The following is an 18,935-nucleotide window of genomic DNA, read 5'->3' on the forward strand; positions in this document are numbered from 1 at the left end:
TCCTTGTAATAGTCTTATAGTATGCTTTATCATGCCTTTCACATATCCTCTTGGTTGAGCCTTTTTTATTATGGTGCCTCTTACTTGTTGCTTAACTATTTGTTTGTTGCAAGTGTTAAGCTTATTTTTCTTTCTATGATCTATTGTAAATGTTTGTGTTTTAAATGGTAATGAGGAAGTGAGGATTCCATGTTATGCATATTGTATTCAAATACAATATTTTAATTTACGCATGTACCTTGGGGAGCTTGCTCATTTGATTTAGAGCACTATCTTTTGGTGATCATTAGAGTTTGATTCACTTGGTATCTTTTGTTTTTTGAAAAATATATAATGGGAGTGATGATTCCATGTTTGTGCACTTTATACTTCAATGCAAATTGTCTAGTTTTGTGCACAAACCTTGGGGAGCTTCCTCATATTATTTAGAGCAATCTTCTTGATCTTATCATAACATCTATCTTTATTTTGGTATCTTCCTTGTGGTTCATTTGGTTGCTTGCTTCATTTGTTGAAGCTTCTTGACTTTGTTATCTTTTTGCAATCTTTGATCCTATCTATAGTGTGATTCCTTCCGAATATTCGTCATTGGATATGTGCATTTGATTCCACTCAAATTATGAGAAATGCACACGCTATGGAGGAACTCTCACTACATTGGCCTTCTAAATTTTTCACCCATTTCGGCAATTGGTGCCAATGGGGGATAAGTTTGGAGGGTTTAAGGGAATTTGGTTATGACTTTGCTTTGTGCTTAAGCATGTGCCTTTATTGCATTGCATCTTGTTGCTGCATAGTTAAATATTTAGAGGAAACTCCACTAGGCTTTGGATGCCAATATATGCAATGAAATTCAAGATCATTCACACATGCATATATTATGCGGGGGTTTGCTCTATATATTCAACTTATTTGTTACTTAAATTCCGTATATAAACCCTCTCAAAGAGATTGTCATCAATTACCAAAATGGGGGAGATTGAAAGTGCATGGAGCCCCATGTGTGGTTTTCGTAATTAATGACAATCCCTATGGACTAATGTTTGCATTGAGTTATATTTGTAGGAGTTGTCCATAGGCAATTCTTGAACCATTTATTGGCTCCAAGGTTGCAATAAGAAGAATTTGATGAAGGATATCAAGTGTCAAGTATGTCTTGAAGATGAAGATGAAGTGAGCCCTCAAGTTACTTCAAGACATCAACATGATGAAGAATGAAGAATGAAGTGCAAGTTCAAGATGAGCCAACTCGAAGAGTTCATCAGCTTGAAGCTTGCCATGGAGAAATGAAGTGCAAGTTCAAGATGAGCCATCTCGAAGAGATCCTTTGCTTGAGTCTTGCCATCCATATGGTGATCATGGATATGTGAAGATGCGCCGAAGAAGAAGCTCTCCCATGGTGGATTATGGGGGAGCAATCCACATGGTGGTCATGGTTATGTGAAGATGCGCCAAAGAAGAAGCTCTCCCATGGTGGATTATGGGGGAGCAATCCACAAGACTTCGTCAAGCAAGCACAAGCAAGAAAGGCGTTCCATCTTGTTGAGGTCAAGATCGTCGTCATCAAGCTCAAGTGGAATGCGCAAGTATACGGTTTGCTCTTGATATGGTTTCTTTCTCACCGGTCTCATAGTGTAGTTGGAGACCGGTTTATAGTTTAGTTGCCGTACTATCAAGAGGGCCCTCGAGTGAGTAACTCGATTGTATCGTTCGGAGAGAGCTCAAACCTTTGCATCCTTGTATCATCTTTCTTGGTTGTTATTTGGGCCTTATCCATGTGATGTTTTAGAGCTTGTGCTTATTCTCATGACAAGCTCTAGTTCATCGAAAACGGATTTCGCATAGATCACTTGTTGCGTTTTCGAGTTTGGTTCATCATCTTTCTTAGTTTTTATTTGGATCTTATCCATGTGATGTTTTAGATATTGTGCTTATTCTCATGACAAGCTCTAGTTCATTGAGAATGGTTTTTCCATGGGCAACTTGTTGCATTTTCGAGATTGGAAGTTTTACCGGTATGTATTTTTAGATAGGTAAAACATTTCATCATTTGTTTCTATACTCCCTTGTTGGACTATGATGGTTTCCTGCATGATCTTGTAGAGCTTGTTCCTAGCTTCAAAACAAGCCCAAGATCATCAAAATCGGAGTCCGGATGCTAAAGTTATGCCCGTTTTAGTTTTGGTGTTTTTGCAGTTTTCTGGGGGGCGGATAATCCGGCCCGAATGACCAATTTTGGACAATATCCGGCCCGAGTCCAGGGGCGATTTTCGGGGGGCGGATAATCCGGCCCGGGGGCGGATTTTCTAGCCTGGGAGGTCCCAAACGGTCATATTTCGTTGGGAGGGGGTATATAAGACCCCCTTCTTCCTCCTTGGGCTGGTTGGTTCACTCTCTCTCTCTCTCCGCTCTATTGTTGTCCTTCAAAGCTTGCCCTAGTTCTTGATTCCTCCCATGATTCTTGCATATTCTTGAGGGAAAAGAGAGAGGAGATCTAGATCTACATCTTCACCAATCAAATCCCTCTCTTTGTGAGGGGAACCCACTAGATCTTGATCTTGGAGGATTTTGTGTTCTCCTCTTTATTCTTCCTCTCTTATTCCTCCAATAGCTTTTGTAGCTTTGTTGAAATTTGAGAGAGAAGGATTTGAGCATCTTTGTTGTGTTCTTGCCATTGCATTTGGTGCATCGGTTTGAGTTCTCCACGGTGATTCGTGGTGGTGAAAGCAAGAAGGTTGTTACTCTTGGGTTCTTGGAACCCTAGACGGATTCTAGGCCTTTGTGGCGATTTGTTGGGAGTCTCCAATTAAGTTGTGGATGTGTGCCTCAATCTTTGTGTAAGGCCCGGTTTCCGCTTCGAAGGAAATCCCTTAGTGGAACCGTGACCTAGGCCTTTGTGGCGAGGGTCACCGGAGATTTAGGTGAGGCGCCTTCGTGGCGTTCGGTGTGTGGTGTGAGTACCGCATCTTGGGGTGAGGCCTTTGTGGCGTTGGTGTGCATCGAGCAACCACACCTCAAGGTGAGCCTCTTGTGGCGTTCGGGAGCACTAAGCAACCGCACCTCTCCACCGGAGATTAGCACTCGCAAGAGTGTGAACTCCGGGATAAACCATCGTCTCCCGCATGCCTCGGTTATCTCTATACCCGAGCTCTTTACTTATGCACTTTACCTTGTGATAGCCATTGTGCTTGAAGTTATATATATCTTGCTATCACATACTTGCTTGTATTGCTTAACATAAGTTGTTGGTGCACATAGGTGAACTCTTGCTTAGAATAAGTTGTTGGTGCACATAGGTGAACCATAGTATATAGGCTTTAGGCTTGACAAAGTAAACGCTAGTTTTATTCCGCATTTGTTAAGCCCATCTCGTAAAAGTTTTAAATCGCCTATTCACCCCCCTCTAGGCGACATCCGTGTCCTTTCAATTATGATCTACATAAGAACATCGCCCTGCAACGCCGCGTCACTCTGAGCCAGGCGTAGAAAATCCAAGTTGCTAAGGAAGAGAACGCAGAACTGAAGAAACAGCTGGCGGAAGCCCAAGGTTGGTTTCCGGCCAAACTTGCCATTAATTCAAGTTCCGACTATCAAATTGATTTTGACTTAACTTTGGATAGGTGCATCTTCTTCCCTCGCCATAGCCTCTTCCGAACTCGAGAACCTGCGCTCCTCTTACCAAGATTCAGAAACGAAGCTTGCGGAGGCGGATCAAAAACGGGAGCAAGCGGAAAAGCAGCTGGCGGAGAAAAACTCCGAACTTATCAAGAAAGAGGGCGAATTCGTCATGAAAAGAAAGGTTGACAACGACACCGTTCAAAAGCCGCAGAAAGAACTGAACGGGCTCTGGAAGTACATGGACACGGTGGAGAAGCACTGGGACTTGCTCAAAGCGGGTGTCATGGGTACGTATCCAGAATTTGCCAAACAAAACTTATCCTGTTTAATTCAATCTTTATGCTTATCTCCGATTATCTCATGTAGAGCCTCTCGGATATGACGAAGAGCGTCGGAACCAGTTTTCCCGCGATGACCTTCTCCAGCTTGCCGGGGAGGACTGCAAAGACCTCATCTCAACCTGCCGGAAGATTTGCTATAATTTGGCGATTAAAAAGAGCCATACTTGCGAAGTCCGCAAGCTTATTCAAAGAATGGACATTCTTCTGGAGCTGGTTGTAGATCTTCAGGCTTCATCAGCTCGAGGCACTGCTGCTATGTCCTTGGCCATGTGCCTGGCGCATAATCCAGATCTTGATATAGACAGGGTTACCTCCGGTGTTCCTCCGGCTTCAGATGTCAATGCGATGCTGAATGCAGTAAGCGGCTACAATACCCGCATCGCCAGAAGGATCCGCCATGATGAATTTTATGACAAGGTAGTACTTTCTGCCGACGAGCCTCTTGAAGCGGAGCTTCATAAGGAATGCGAGGCGGAGACTCGACCTACCGGATCTGGCGACGGGAGCCAATATACCTGGACCAGCTCCAAGGAAGCCAAGAAGGGCAAATCCAAGGACAACGCGGCGTCTCCAAGCGAAGATGATGAAGAAAGTGATGATGCCGACGCATCTTATCCGCCTCAAGGCGAGCCGAAAGCAAGTATCGAGGGCCGTTCTTCTCCGGCTGTGGAGAAGTGAAAAACTTATTCATGCGGGAAGAAAACAATGCATCATTTTGGCCCCATCGAGGGTTTGTAATATAACTTAAATATTTTTAAGTAGCTAGGGACGAAACGACTGCATGTGGGCGGAAAACTTATCCTGCAATCTTTTAATATGTTATGAATGCATGTTTCGTTCATTGAAAAAGCAAGTGCTAGTTTCTAAGTTTTCTGGCTTGCTCACTTGACCTTCCACGAGCCGGAAGACCTTTAGCCGAAAACGCTCGCCTGCGGCGACGAAGCCCAATGACGATCCATCAATAACCGCGGAAACAAGCCCCTAGCCAAGGTGCCGGAAGTCGCTACCAGGAATTCATGAGTTCGCAACGAAAAACTTATCCACTAGAAACTTAAGCTTACGTCCTAAAGGACAATTTTGGAAATCACAACTTTCATACACGCCTAGGCGGAAATATCCAGCTCTGCAGTTTTAGTCGGAAAACATACACGATCCAAAAATGAACAAGTAAATGAGGTAAAAGACTCAAAGAGTGAACCATATGCTTTATTTCATTGATCATGTATAACTATTACAGAGTATGTAATGCGAAAAAATTGCTAAGTGTGAAAAGGACGTAGCTGTGCTATATTCCAGGGACGATCTGTCTCATCATAGATGTCATCCGGATCCTCTCGTTTTCGTTTCCGCTACCAATTTGCAGGTCTATCTTTTTTCTCGTGGAAATCAGCGAGGGCCTCCGCCCCCCCTTCTCACCGTCCGTCGCGGGGAGCTAGAGCTGCTCGATCGGCGTGGAAGCTCTATCTCACCAATTACGCCATCCCGGCGGCTTCCCCTCTCTATCGGGGTCCAACGGCAAATATATGTTGCTAATGGCTTGAGATGAATGGCAGTCTGGTTGGAGATCCTTAGCGCAGACACATGAGTCTTATTGAGCGGGATTAGTGGCGGCACACATACTGAAGAGTGATGCGGTTGCTTTTCCGCGACGGTTCGGCACTCCATTCCAGCAGTTCGCGCGTCGATCGACGCGGTTGCCACTGTGGCGGTTGCCCTTCCCGCGAGTTGTTGTGCTTAAATTGACGCCGTCTCAAGCCAAGGTCGCTGCTAGACAAAACCGTGGGACAAGCAAGCGGACACTCAACACGACCACGCAGCGTCCATGAAGACGCAAACTGTAGCATATTTAGGCCGTGTTTGCGTCACCGCGAACGGCTCGTTCACTATACATCGTTCCGCTGAAGGAGAATGCATAGGCATTTTTCGACGACGTAGACGCAAACGGTCGTCGAGTTGGAGATGCGCCAGCCCGCTGGACCGTGGCGCCCTATGCGTCGCTCTCCACGTCCGCGTCCGTGTGGGCGGTGCTCGGGGCTAGGAGAAACGTCATGCGCGCACGGCCTAGTAATCAAATCCTCATCACCTTTCGGCCCCGTCCGCAGCGTATACCTTTTCTTGACGACCGACCAACCCAACAGCTCAGCAACGCAACGCAATCCTCCTCTCTTTAAATAGTAGTACCACAAACCAGCTGCTCGTTGATTAATCACAATTAAATTGGAGTATCCATGTCTAAGAAAGAAGAAATTAATTACATCTCCATCTCAGTTTAACAGGCGTGCACGTAGTTTAAAAAATTACTTTGATCATTATTTTTGGTTAATAAAATATAAAATATATGTCGCAAAAATTATATCATTGGAAAACTTTTTTGCATATGAATCTAATGATATAAATTTTATAGACATAAAATTTATATTTTGTTAACCAAATCTATGGTTAAAGTTTGTCTTAAACTGCGTGGGTGCCTGTTAATCTAAGACGGAGAAAGTAATTTAAATTAGAGTATCTAACCAAGGCCGGCCGTTGCGCGTGAGAGTAAAGGGCATTTCGTTGCAATTCCTCCTCTATTAATGGAAGTCCGTCGCTGGAATATACCCATGCTAATATGTATACACCAAACATAGATATCTTGGTATATCCAAAAATATCCCCAAGATCATTCTCACTCTAGCGATTCATCTCTCATAGCCCTTCCATAAACCAAGACACCGGCAAATCTTGCTAGATACCCAGAATTTATAGTCGTGGAATTTTAGGAAAAATTGAGTTTGATAAAAAGCATTAGAATTAATAAGTTAATTATGATAGACCATGTCGAAAGGAGATTTGAAATCCATGAATTTTTAGACATTTTCTATGAAGCCTGGATTTTTTTATGTTTCCAAAAATTAAAACATTTGTCTTGAAAACCGTGAATGAGGCTTAATTATAAGTTGCGCGTGAATGAGAAGCTGATGGCAGAGATCATATTTTAGCGAGTTTGTAGATACTATCCTAGAGGCTGGAGTACTTGTGATTGAGAGTCCAAGGGCAATTCGTGTGTTTGCAATAAATAAATAAATAAATAAATAAATAAATATTTCCATAATTTCAGCACCAACGGTCGAGGTAGATTAAAATCCTTTTCACTCCATACTAGCCCCATACCCTACATTGATGGCCAGTGCGCTTTCGCGCCACGCCAACGACATGGAAGATGGTCGATGGACAGCCTTGTCGCGCCGTGCCACCCCGCGTAACATAGCATATGCTGCTACGAGGGCTACATCGATATGATCAAGTGCAGTTCCTACGCAGATGCAACTTAGGCGATATGATCAATCCTACCGTAGTTCCAACCGATGGAGATGCATCCTACGGCAACATGCAAAATGTGGGCTCTAAAAAAACAATGTGGACTCTAAGTTGCGGATTCCATTTCCATGGAAGAGAGAGAGAGAGAGGTCTTTTGAAACCTTTGGACAAAATCATTTTAGAAACAAACGCGCCCGCCTAGCTAGTTGTTTCCCTTGCACAAGATGCGATACTGTGGGTGGGTCATATATCCAGGTAGCTCGTCAGAGTGAAAAGGCAGCCGAGCAGAGGCCACGACAGCATATAACGGCGTTTCGATTTTGTTTTCTCCCGAAAATATATATAAGTACTAGTACTAGTATATCGCTCGCGCTCGCGTAGACTCCCTGACAATTTCCGCCACCTCCAGTCCAGCCCAGCCCAGCCACCTCGTCCTCGTCGTCGTCGTCCTCCCCCTTCCCCTTCCCCTGCCGTAGTGGCGAGCACGCCCTCGCCTCGCTCGCTCGGCTCCAATCATTCGCCTCCCGTGCGGCGGCCGCGTGGTGGTTTACCCATGGATGATTGACGGGGTAAACCAAACCCGGCTGGCTCGCTTAATTTCCCCGACCGCGCGTTCGCTAGCTGACGGCGGGCGGTCAGCGACAGCAACTCCTCCACCACGATTCGACCTCAGGTGCGACCAAATCCTTTCCTCTCCTCTCCCCGTCTCGTCAATCCCTTGGTTTTTTTTATATAGCTGAAATGGGGTGGGAGATTTGTTTTTGTTTAATGGCGGGTGGGGTGGTTAACTTGGCCTGATCGATCGCCAGCCGCGGGGTTGGGGGAAGCTGCCTGCCTGCCTGCTCGCGCTCGGGCCTGCCAGCCAGCCGATCTGAGGTGAGGAGCCATGGCCGCCGCGCCGCCGGGGTCCGCCACCAAGGTAACGAGCGAGCCAGCGATTCCGTCAACAGCGGTAGAGAGCGGGATCTCTTTGTTCGCTCCACCGTTTGTACCTCCTCAGCCATGCCAGCATGATCTAATCTATCCCCCTGCTGCCGTCTCCGCCCCGCCCCGCCCATTCGCCGCTGTCTCTTCCAATTGTGGGTCGCTAGATCGTCTTCATCCAGCGATTAATTAATTCTCTTAACAAGTTAAACCCTATCGGCCTAGATCCGCCGCCCCTCTTCGTCTTCATGTCTGGATTCCGCTCGATCGGGGCCATTTATGTGGAGGAGTTTCCTTCTTCCCACTGCCTTTTGGTCGGTTTTGTATCTAGTCAAGCCTGATGATGTGGATCGTTTGTCCCATCCGTTTTTTTTTTCGCTTTCATTTTGTTTCTGTGGTTCGGCCTCTGCCAGGAGATTCAGTCTCTCTGGATATACCTTCAGGCAGCTGCATAAGGCTGGGTGCCAATGGAGGCGGGAGCGGGGGCGGTACCGCCCGGTTTGGGGCGGGAGTGGGCCGGGACGCTAGCGCGGGGCGATGGGGCTGGCGCCGGGCGCTACCGCCCGCTGCCGCCCGGCTACCGCCCGCGTTGGGGGCGACAGCGAGGTGAGAGAGGGGCGATAGCGGTGCTAGTGGGGGCGGTAGGGAGGCGATAGAGAGGAGAGAGGAAGTGAGAGATGGCACTATAGCCCGTGCACTGGCACCGTAGGGTGAGAGTGGGGTGAGAGTGGGGGTGAGAGCTGACGTGGCGAGGCTATAGTGTGGTGATGCATTGGCACCAGCCTAAGGATATCCAAAACCTGGCAGGATTCAGCTTATGTCACGCCCTAGTCATGATAGTAATTGGTCTTCAAAGATGTCCATATTGCAGAGTCCGACTGAAGCATGTCTGTATATTGTTCCCGCAGTCTGTGCGGATTCTGGTTGAAGCTGCTTTGTTGTGTAGCAGAGATTCATTCTTGTCTTTGCTATACACACAAGAGGTTGCTGTTGCAAGGGATCAACCTTTAGCCGATGTTTGCGATTTAGTCAACTCCCAATTGCACGTGAGCAGCTCTTGGTGTGTGCTAGGAAGCCGGTTGACATTGCTCCGCTACATGATCCCAGGCGTCATGTCATGCCAAACCCCTGCTCTTGGAGTTGCAATGTATTGGGGCATGCCTCCCTGACGTGTAGCAATTGCCAAACATTTGGTTGCGTCCAAGGATATCTCCTGGACTGCTGCTGCCCGGTCATGTGCAAACTCTCAAGCTTTTTCTATCCATCTGTTGTTTGACTATTCTGGGTTTTTTTTATTTACTAAATGTATATATGTAGAGCATGTAATGCATATCCTGCTTCTAGATTTTTTTGTAAATGTGCTTGCCTTGACCTACAAAGATTTTGTTGTTGCAAATGTAATCTCTGCTAAGTTGTTCATGTATTTTCCTGCTTTCAGCACACCTTCTCTTCGCTCTTGAAGCAAAAGTCACTCAGGACTAGTCCGCCACCAAAATCCAGGGCTACTATGGCGATTTCAATGAGGGAAGTGGATCCTGCCTTTCAAGGGGCTGGTCAAAAGGAGTATCCTTCAGTTGCTTATTTTGTCAGTCACTGGCTTACATAACCATTTCACTTATATTTCCTATATTGTTCTATCCTATGAATACCATATACCTCCATCTCCCGTTACTGTCACACACAATTGTTTTAAATTAATGATGCATACTCAAAAGGAAATTTTTTGTACACATAGGTCAGCTACAGATTTCATGAATGAAAGCTTGTTAGAAAATATTGCACTGAAAGTAAGTGAACATTTTGGGCCAGCGTACTGAAATTGCTTGCATTATTACATTCCTTGTATAGTGCTTGTTAACTTGTCTTAGTTATTCTTAACAACCCTCAGCGGACTAGAAATTTGGCGGGTTGAAAAGTTGCAAGCGGTTCCTGTTCCCAGAGAATCACATGGGAAGTTTTTCACAGGAGATTCCTACATTATACTGAAGGTACTCTACCCTTTTCAAATTACAGGTCCGCCCTAAGTCAAAGATTAGTTCTGTACGGAATATTATTCAGAGCTGTATGATTTCAGCAGTGCAACTGGCCTCGTTCCTTCATTTGTACTCTTAACCTTACTAAATAATGATTTATCCTGCTTTTTTCTTACCATAATGATGGAATCCTTTATACTCCCTCTGTTCATGAATACAAGGCCACGTCTTTTTTCATGTCAAACTTTGACTAATGATTTAGTTAATCAATATAAGTTATATATAATTCAAAAATGTGCATCTGATGATATACTTTTAAATAACATGCAACAAATTATTAGTCAAAGTTTGCCTTAAAAAGCTAAATGGCCTTGTATTTAAGAACGGAGGAAGTACTTTTAAGGAATTAATGCCTTTTCTAATTTTTGTATTATTTATGCATCTTGTTTGTGTGACATGATAACGATGATGCTAATGCCATCAGCCTAATGGAGATATGCCATCCCTCGATGGATTAATCATTTTGTTTGTTATTGTGAGAAAGTGATTGTTTGAATTAATTTATATCATTGTGGAGTTAGGAATTTAATATTAACTATTATTTTGTCTTTGGAACAGACAACTGCCATTAAAAATGGTTCTTTCCGGCAAGATATCCATTATTGGCTTGGTAAAGATACCAGTCAGGTGTGCTATTACAATTTAATATCTCGTTCTTTTTGCCGATACCCTAGCTGATGAGATAGCAGACTTACTTGTTGCATTTAATTAATGAACAGGATGAGGCTGGTACAGCTGCAATCAAGACTGTGGAACTAGATGCTGCTCTTGGTGGACGTGCAGTTCAATACCGTGAAGTACAGGGAAATGAGACCGAGAAATTTCTTTCATACTTCAAACCCTGTATTATACCAGAGGAAGGTGGAGTTGCATCTGGTTTCAGGCATGCCGAAGTCAATCAGCGGGAGCATGTAACACGATTATTTGTCTGTAGAGGAAAGCATACAGTCCATGTGAAAGAGGTGAATACTATTTACTGTGTTCCCTGCCTTTTTTTTCAGTGTATTTTGTCACTCTGTCCGTTCATGGTGCTAGCTGCGAAGTACTAATGTCACATTGCTCTTTTCTCCTACAGGTTCCCTTTGCACGATCATCACTCAACCATGATGACATATTTATTTTAGATACCGAGTCCAAGATATTCCAATTCAATGGATCGAATTCTAGTATTCAGGAGAGGGCTAAAGCCCTTGAGGTTGTGCAATATCTCAAAGACACTAACCATGAAGGAAAATGTGATGTAGGTGCAGTTGGTAAGTTCAAAGAAAACACTTTAAATGGACAGAGTCTATTCTCTTCCAGAATTATAATTTACTCTTTCAACCAGAGGATGGAAAGTTGATGGCAGATGCTGATGCTGGTGAATTCTGGGGTCTCTTTGGTGGATTTGCTCCTCTGCCAAGAAAGACCTTTGTGGAGCTTAATGGAGTAGATACTGCTTTCCCTCCGAAGCTGCTCTGGTAATATATCACAGGAGATAAATCCGGAATTTCACTTCTCTCTACAGTAAATGCACTCTGTTCAAAATACGTGGTTGTTGCATATCTGTTTTTTCTTTCTGATAACTTTACTTATTGCCAGTGTAAATAAGGGTCAAGCAGTTTCTGTTGACTGTGAAGTTCTAACGAAAGCACTGCTAGATTCAACAAAATGCTACCTTCTGGACTGTGGATGTGAAATTTATGTCTGGATGGGTAGAGAAACAGCGCTCGAAGATAGGAAACGAGCAGGATTGGCCGCTGAGGTAAGATTAATGGTTGATGGTTGATGATAATTTATCAGCTCAAATTAATGGCAAGCCATACATTATTTGGAACATCCTGCTTTATGGCCGGATTAATTGATTACCATAACCTAAGTAAAGTTAGATGAGCCATGACTAATTTGATTTTTTTGTTCATTGCCATAGTGATGGTTAGGCCCATTAGCAATTTGATTTTTTAGTGGCCAGTATTCACTTTTCCATGATGGTGCATGTACGTCACTTTTGTAGGAATTACTTCGTGACGGAAATCGACCAAAATCTCACATTGTTCGTCTCATGGAAGGATTTGAGACAGTCATATTCCGATCAAAGTTTAATAAATGGCCCAAGAAAGCCGAGGCAGTTGTGTCAGATGAGAGCAGAGGAAAAGTTGCAGGTTGGCTTTGGTGGTTATTACTTATTAGTCATGGATTATATATATTTTATTTTCTATGACACTTAAAAGTTGTTGATACATTATTTCCTTTGGCAGCCCTACTTAAACGGCAGGGATTTAATTCTAAGGTTACAGCGAAAGCTGCTCCTGTGAAGGAAGAGCCTCAGCCTCTGATTGACTGCACAGGAAATTTACAGGTCTGTCCAATTTTCTTTTCTGGCTAATGATTTTGCAACCAGGTCAAACACAGTTATTGCTGCCACAATCTTGTTTGTTGAACTATTGTGAGAAAACACCTGTACCCTGGAACAAGATTGTTGCTAAAAATTCATTTAGACATGCAGAATCTGATTATCTGAAGTTGGGCAAGTCTTACAGGTTTGGCGCGTAAATGACAGTGAAAAGACTTTCCTTTCATTCTCCGAACAATGCAAATTCTACAGTGGAGATTGTTATATCTTCCAATATAGTTACCCTGGTGATGATGGGGAGGAATGTCTTATCGGTACTTGGTTTGGAAAAAGGAGTATTCAGGTAACTTTTTAACATTTACTCTCTTTTGTAGTAGCATGTTTCTGAAATAACAGTTATGCATGGTAATGCAAATATGCTAGGTCGGTTACTGAATAAGGAGAATTAGTGAATAATGAGTTATCTTGCATCCAGGCTTGTTTTCTCTGGACAGTACTGTATAGTAATCTAGTAGATTCATGACAGCAGACACAGTTTTTTTCTGGTTATCTTTTCTTTCATGGTGTGAAACCAGTACTGCATCGATAATGCATTTGCATTGTTTTAAGTTGGATTGTGTTTAGCATTCTTTTCATCTTTGCCTCTTATTGGAGAAAAAACTTGAGATTACTGAGAATATGAGGGTGCCACATTTATAGTCGCAGACAGAAGATCTCAAGCTGGAGAATAATTATCTAATCCCATGCTCTGTTTGTGAGGACAGGAGGAGAGGACTGCAGCCACTTCACTTGCTAATACGATGATTGAGTCTTTGAAATTCCAGGCAGTTCTGGTAAGCAAAATCAGATTTGTTTGATGCTGAAAGATCTGTAAAATGTTTCTTGACTATCTTACTCTCAATATTCTCTGGTTATCACAGGTTCGCCTTTATGAAGGAAAGGAGCCCATTGAATTTTTCCCAATATTTCAGAATTTGGTTATATTCAAGGTCAGCCTGTTTGATTAAGCTTTACTTTCGTATTTCTTGCAGGAAGTATCTTTTTACTGTGTTCCTTTACTTGTTTTTTTTGGAAAAACTAAATAATACAGGGTGGTGCTAGTACTGGGTATAAAAAGTTTGTCTCAGAAAATGGCATTCAAGATGATACATATTCAGAAAATGGGGTTGGACTCTTCCGGATTCAAGGCTCAGGACCAGATAGTATGCAAGCAATTCAAGTTGATACGGTACTTTCTGTTTTGATCTAGCTTCACTTGCACAGGGCATTATGCTTATGTCCACTTTATTTGGTCATGTTTTTACCACATGTTACGAAAATGATACAGTACTTTTTACCAGGTGGCACCATCCCTGAACTCTTCTTATTGTTACATACTACATGATGGAGATACGGTATTTACTTGGATTGGGAACCTAAGTTCATCAGTGGACCAAGATCTAGCTGAGAGGCAGCTAGATGTGATCAAGGTATAATCATTTCATGCAAAATGTGCTTTGTTGCCACATCATCTTGATCGACTTATTTTCGTTATGACAGTTCATTGTTGCCTCAGCCTTTTATAATTTCCAAATGTATCTAGCTTCATTGTTGCTTCAGCCTTGCTGAGAACCATCTATGCGATGTTGTAACAACATGATTCATATTTTTTTTCCTTTGGTCCATGACTATTTTGTTTGATGTGATGTGATGCACATATTCATATAACATAAATTATGTTTTCTGATTTTTTATACTCTTTCTACATCTGCTCTCTATGCACGGTAGCATAAAACATACAGGAAGTGTGCAAATGGACAGTTCTACATCATGTCATATATGCTTGCATAGTTATTGCAGTAAATGTCCACTGTCTGACATATGTGCTTGCCAGTTTTTATCTGGCCAACTTAGGTATGACCCTAAATGAATGTTCTTTTGTTACTGTATCTCTGTACTTTACATTAGCATGTTTCAGTTTTGATTGTCCTACTCTATCAAATCCATAATATCGACTGTTTCCATTCTTCTCATCCAACGTATTATGTTCAGCCAAATCTTCAGTCAAGAATGCTGAAGGAAGGATCAGAATATGATCAGTTTTGGAAATTACTTGGAATCAAGTCCGAGTACCCCAGCCAGAAGATTGCACGAGATCAAGAAAGTGACTCTCATTTGTTCTGTTGTACTTTTTCAAAAGGTAAGAAAGAGTTCGTAAGATTTGTCACATCCATCTGTTCTCTTACTCCTTACCATTCAGTATGTTTTTTACTTATCTGTGTTCTCCTTTTGAATCAATATTTTCTGTGGAATAACATCTCCGTATGAAGGGGTGCTTAAGGTGAACAATTCTAAACTTTACCTGTATTATACAACAATAAGATAATGTGATGAGAAGCTAATGGCAGTCTCATGATATTGTAGGTTAGAGAGATATTCAACTACACACAAGATGATATGATGTCGGAGGACATATTTATTTTGGACTGTCATTCATGTGTCTTTATATGGGTTGGACAACACGTGGACACAAAAGTACGAGCACAAGCTTTGAACATGGGAGAGGTATATGATAGTTTCATGGTTTTTCTGTGTCTAGATATACCTTCATTTGCTTATGTTGGATTCGTAAGTCTCCTTTTATGCTGCCAGAAATTTCTAGAACTTGATATTCTAATGGAAAACGTATCCCGGGAAACACCACTTTACGTCATCAATGAAGGAAGCGAGCCCCAATATTTCACCAGATTCTTCACATGGGACTCTGCAAAGTCAGCTGTAAGCCTTTTCCTCATAGGGTTGTGTGCTTTCTCTACCATGTAACTTCAGGAGCTAACCTTGTGTTTTATCTTATAAATTGTCTCAGATGCGTGGTAACTCTTTTGAAAGAAGGCTGTCTGTATTAAAGGATGGAGTAAAACCAAGAAGAGATGTAAGATTCTGTACCTTTTGAATTTCTTTTGAACCTCCTAAATTGTCTCTCATCCTGCTATGATTGATGGTTCTTATCAAAGGTTCACTGCATCTGCATGTCCAGTTATTGCTGCATTTGAACATTTGTAATAGGAAAATGTTATTTATTGGTGGTAGTCATTCAGATAACCTCGTAATGCCACTGGTCATGTATGTCTGCATGTCTATTTTTTTTTGTCAAGAACACAAAGATGCCACGATAAAAAATGCTATCATGAGATGGTAAATTTAATCATTTGATCGACATTTTGTACTGCACATGAATAGACCAGATGACAAATTGGTATTGCCACGATTTGCAGAAACCTAAAAGAAGACCAATAACATCATCGCACACCGGAAGATCAAGCGTGCCTGATAAATCTCAGCGGAGAAGTACATCTTTTAGTCCTGACCGTGTAAGAGTTAGAGGAAGATCACCAGCATTCAATGCATTGGCTGCCAACTTCGAGAATTCAAATGCCCGAAATCTATCAACCCCTCCACCAGTTGCTAGAAAATCATTTTCGAAGTCCTCCCCTGACCCTGTAAAGCCACCCCAGAGAGCTGCTTCAATTGCTGCAATGTCTGCATCTTTCGAGCGGCCTAGACAAACCCTGATACCAAAGTCAATTAAAGGTATGCTAACGTCCTCACCAAAAAAGTAGGTATGTTTTGAGTTCCACATATAGTTCTCTTACCTGCCATATTCTTTTGATGATCAAGCGAGTCCTGATGCAAACAAACCACAATCCGAAGCAAGCAAACCTAAATCAGAGGTAAACGCCAAGGAGAGTAGTACCCCTGCTGCGAAGGATGGGCAAACTGTAGCTCCAACGATACAGGAAGATGTAAAGGAGGGTCAGCCAGAAGATGAGGAAGGGCTTCCTGTATTTCCATATGACCGCCTGAGGACATCTTCCACTAATCCTGCCACAGACATTGATCACTCCAGGCGTGAGGTATCCTACTGTTCTTGTTCTGACACCTATCATATCTTCGGCGGAGTTCAAACCTGACAGTCTAACACTACTACACTTGCACATTGCAGATGTACCTATCTTCGATGGAGTTCAGGGAGAAGTTTGGCATGGCGAAGGAGGCTTTCGCAAAGTTACCAAAGTGGAAGCAGAATAGGCTCAAGATCGCACTGCAGCTGTTTTAAAATGTTCTAGAGGTTGTTTCTCTCTGCTTAGCGAAATGTTTTAGCAGTTGCTACCAGAATTACGAGATTGGTTTTCAAAGGAAGATCTCATTCGCCCCAGGCACTCGAAAGATCTCGCTTGCACCTGTTGCGATGATAAGAAGAAACATTGTAATTGTAAACCTATCTGGGTCAAGGGACCCTTGGTGGGTGGGCGTCGTAGGAGCTGGAGCAGTGAGTTTTGAGCTGCTCATGTCCCCGAATTGTGCCATTGGGTAACTGATTTTTCATTTCTTGTGTCAGATCGCCGCATTGGCAATCCTGTTATACGTCGATTCTTTAAATTCCGTTTAAAGGTCACTGGTTTGGTTGTGAGCTTGCAATGCTTGAGACCTCACATTTGTTTCATTCTTGGTTTGGTGACACAATAGTGTCATAATAATATGGTGTAAAGTTAGAGCCACGGAGATACCGCATAATGCAAAACTGCAAGATGCAGTTAACTGATCGAACAGTGGAATCTTTTGTGGGACCCATCTATTTCCTTTTTCCCCAACTCTTCTTTCTTGAACTAGCGCCCTAGCCGCACCGATCGCCTCTTGGCTGTCCGTCGCCACCTTCTTTGTCGATGTAAAGGGAACTAGGCTTCCCTTTGCGCTGGGCATTGGTAGTGAGGTTGGACCATATGCTAGGAATCCATCAGCAAGAAGGAGGCCGCCGGAGTCCATTGAGACCTACAAGATCTGCATATTCAAGGTTCTCCCAAGAAGAGAAGCATCTTGAACTACTGCGACAATTCCCCATCAACCTCGTCGTGCGGCGTGCCTTGTTGGGAAGGGCGGTGTCGGGTCTCTGTCGGCTAGAGCGTCCCTGGCAGGTCCGGGAGGCACGTTCTCGAGCGATGGGGGTCAACTCACCCCAAGAGTGCATGTCGGCCACTTGGCGGTCCAAGGGGATCACCGGAGCGGTGAGCCACAGTTTGCTTCAGGAAGGCAAGATGGATTGATGGTGTCCCGTCGTGGGGCCCCTGCCCTCAGCACATCCCCATGCGGGCACGTGTTTGCCATGCGCTCAACCTTTGTATCGCCCCCTTGTAGTATAAAAGGAGCAGCCAAAGCTAGTAGAAACCCTTAGTCTTGGAGGAAGGATGGGAAACTGTATCGGATGCATAGGAACAGGGAGTCTCAATTCCCGTGTAAGATGTTCATAAATCAAGAAGATTAGACAAGCATGGTGTAGGGGTTTTGCATCTTGTGCCCTGAACCTGGGAAAAAATTGTGTGTTTGCGTTGTGCTTGATCCTGTTTGCAGCGCCCAGTGCCCACCTGCCGAACAAAAAGAGGGTGCAAACCCTCGGTGTCCTCCATCTCGTGGACGCGACATCTGGCGCGCCAGGTAGGGGATGCCCTCGTGGTCATTGTTCGCCTTGCGGTACGGCTAGCCCCTCCCTCGGTTGGGTGGATATATGGCGAGGTGGAGGGATCTGGCAATGGCCTGAGAGAGAAAAATGGGCGCCGCCAACAACCCTTAAAAAGGCTCAGACACCTTCTCGTCTTCAATGCCCTGCCATTGAAGCCGCTGTAATGCCGCCTACCAGCGCAACCTCGTGGAAGGCGAAGCACACTATTAATGGGGCGTAGAAAAGTTGCAACGCGCCACCCATCAGTTATGTGGCACTGAAGACGAAGCATCTATGTCTCTGTCAGACGGGCCCATACGAGAAGCGATACCTACGAACATGAACCACAACGCTGATACTAGTGTTGTCAATTGAAATACTAAATTGAATCATAAATATGGTGAGAGAGACAGACACCCGCAAAGTCACTTATGCAATACAAGTTGCATGTCGAGCGTGGAGCAAGTCTCATGAACGCGGTCATGTAAAGTTAGCCCGGACCGCTTCATCCCACCATGCCGCAAGATGCAAAGTACACATAACAAGAGACAACAAAAACATCAACGCCCACAAAACCATTGTGTTCTACTCGTTCAACCAATCTATGCATAGACACGGCTCTGATACCACTGTTGGGATTCGTAGCATAGAAAACAAAAAATTTCCTACCGCAAGAACGAATAACAAGCCAAGATCTAATCTAGTAGATGGTAGCAACGAGATGTATGTGAGACTAACCCTCGAAGATTCCAAAGCCTACGAGATTAGATCTCGTGGTTGATGTAGTCGATCACTTGCCGCTTTCAAAAGCGCGTAGAAGATCTTGACGGTGCCACAGTCGGGCAGCACCTCCGTACTCGGTCACATGTTTGGTGTTGATGATGACGTCCTTCTCCCCGTTCCAGCGGGCAGCGGAT

The 18,935-nt window shown here is 43.8% G+C and overlaps 1 protein-coding gene across 2 annotated transcripts; it reads left to right on the plus strand.

Moving 5' to 3' along the window:
- The first annotated feature begins 7,620 nt into the window (after positions 1-7,620).
- Positions 7,621-16,980, plus strand: LOC127346204 (villin-3). 2 transcript variants are annotated; one of them, XM_051372761.1, is made up of 23 exons: positions 7,621-7,929; positions 9,619-9,743; positions 10,069-10,168; positions 10,772-10,840; positions 10,933-11,175; positions 11,289-11,466; positions 11,541-11,673; positions 11,795-11,957; positions 12,207-12,354; positions 12,451-12,551; positions 12,733-12,888; positions 13,310-13,378; positions 13,466-13,534; positions 13,636-13,773; positions 13,886-14,014; positions 14,577-14,724; positions 14,855-14,865; positions 14,949-15,089; positions 15,177-15,302; positions 15,391-15,456; positions 15,800-16,115; positions 16,203-16,438; positions 16,528-16,980. In XM_051372761.1, the coding sequence occupies exons 2-23, from the start codon at positions 9,688-9,690 to the stop codon at positions 16,639-16,641; spliced, it is 2,910 nt and encodes a 969-aa protein (XP_051228721.1). In that variant the 5' UTR covers positions 7,621-7,929; positions 9,619-9,687; the 3' UTR covers positions 16,642-16,980. The 2 variants fall into 2 exon arrangements, with proteins under 2 accessions (XP_051228721.1, XP_051228720.1); XM_051372760.2 differs by lacking the exon at positions 7,621-7,929 and adding an exon at positions 8,022-8,175.
- The last annotated feature ends 1,955 nt before the right edge of the window (positions 16,981-18,935 follow it).

The sequence above is a fragment of the Lolium perenne genome, chromosome 3 (assembly GCF_019359855.2).
Source record: "Lolium perenne isolate Kyuss_39 chromosome 3, Kyuss_2.0, whole genome shotgun sequence".
Classification (NCBI taxonomy): domain Eukaryota; kingdom Viridiplantae; phylum Streptophyta; class Magnoliopsida; order Poales; family Poaceae; genus Lolium; species Lolium perenne.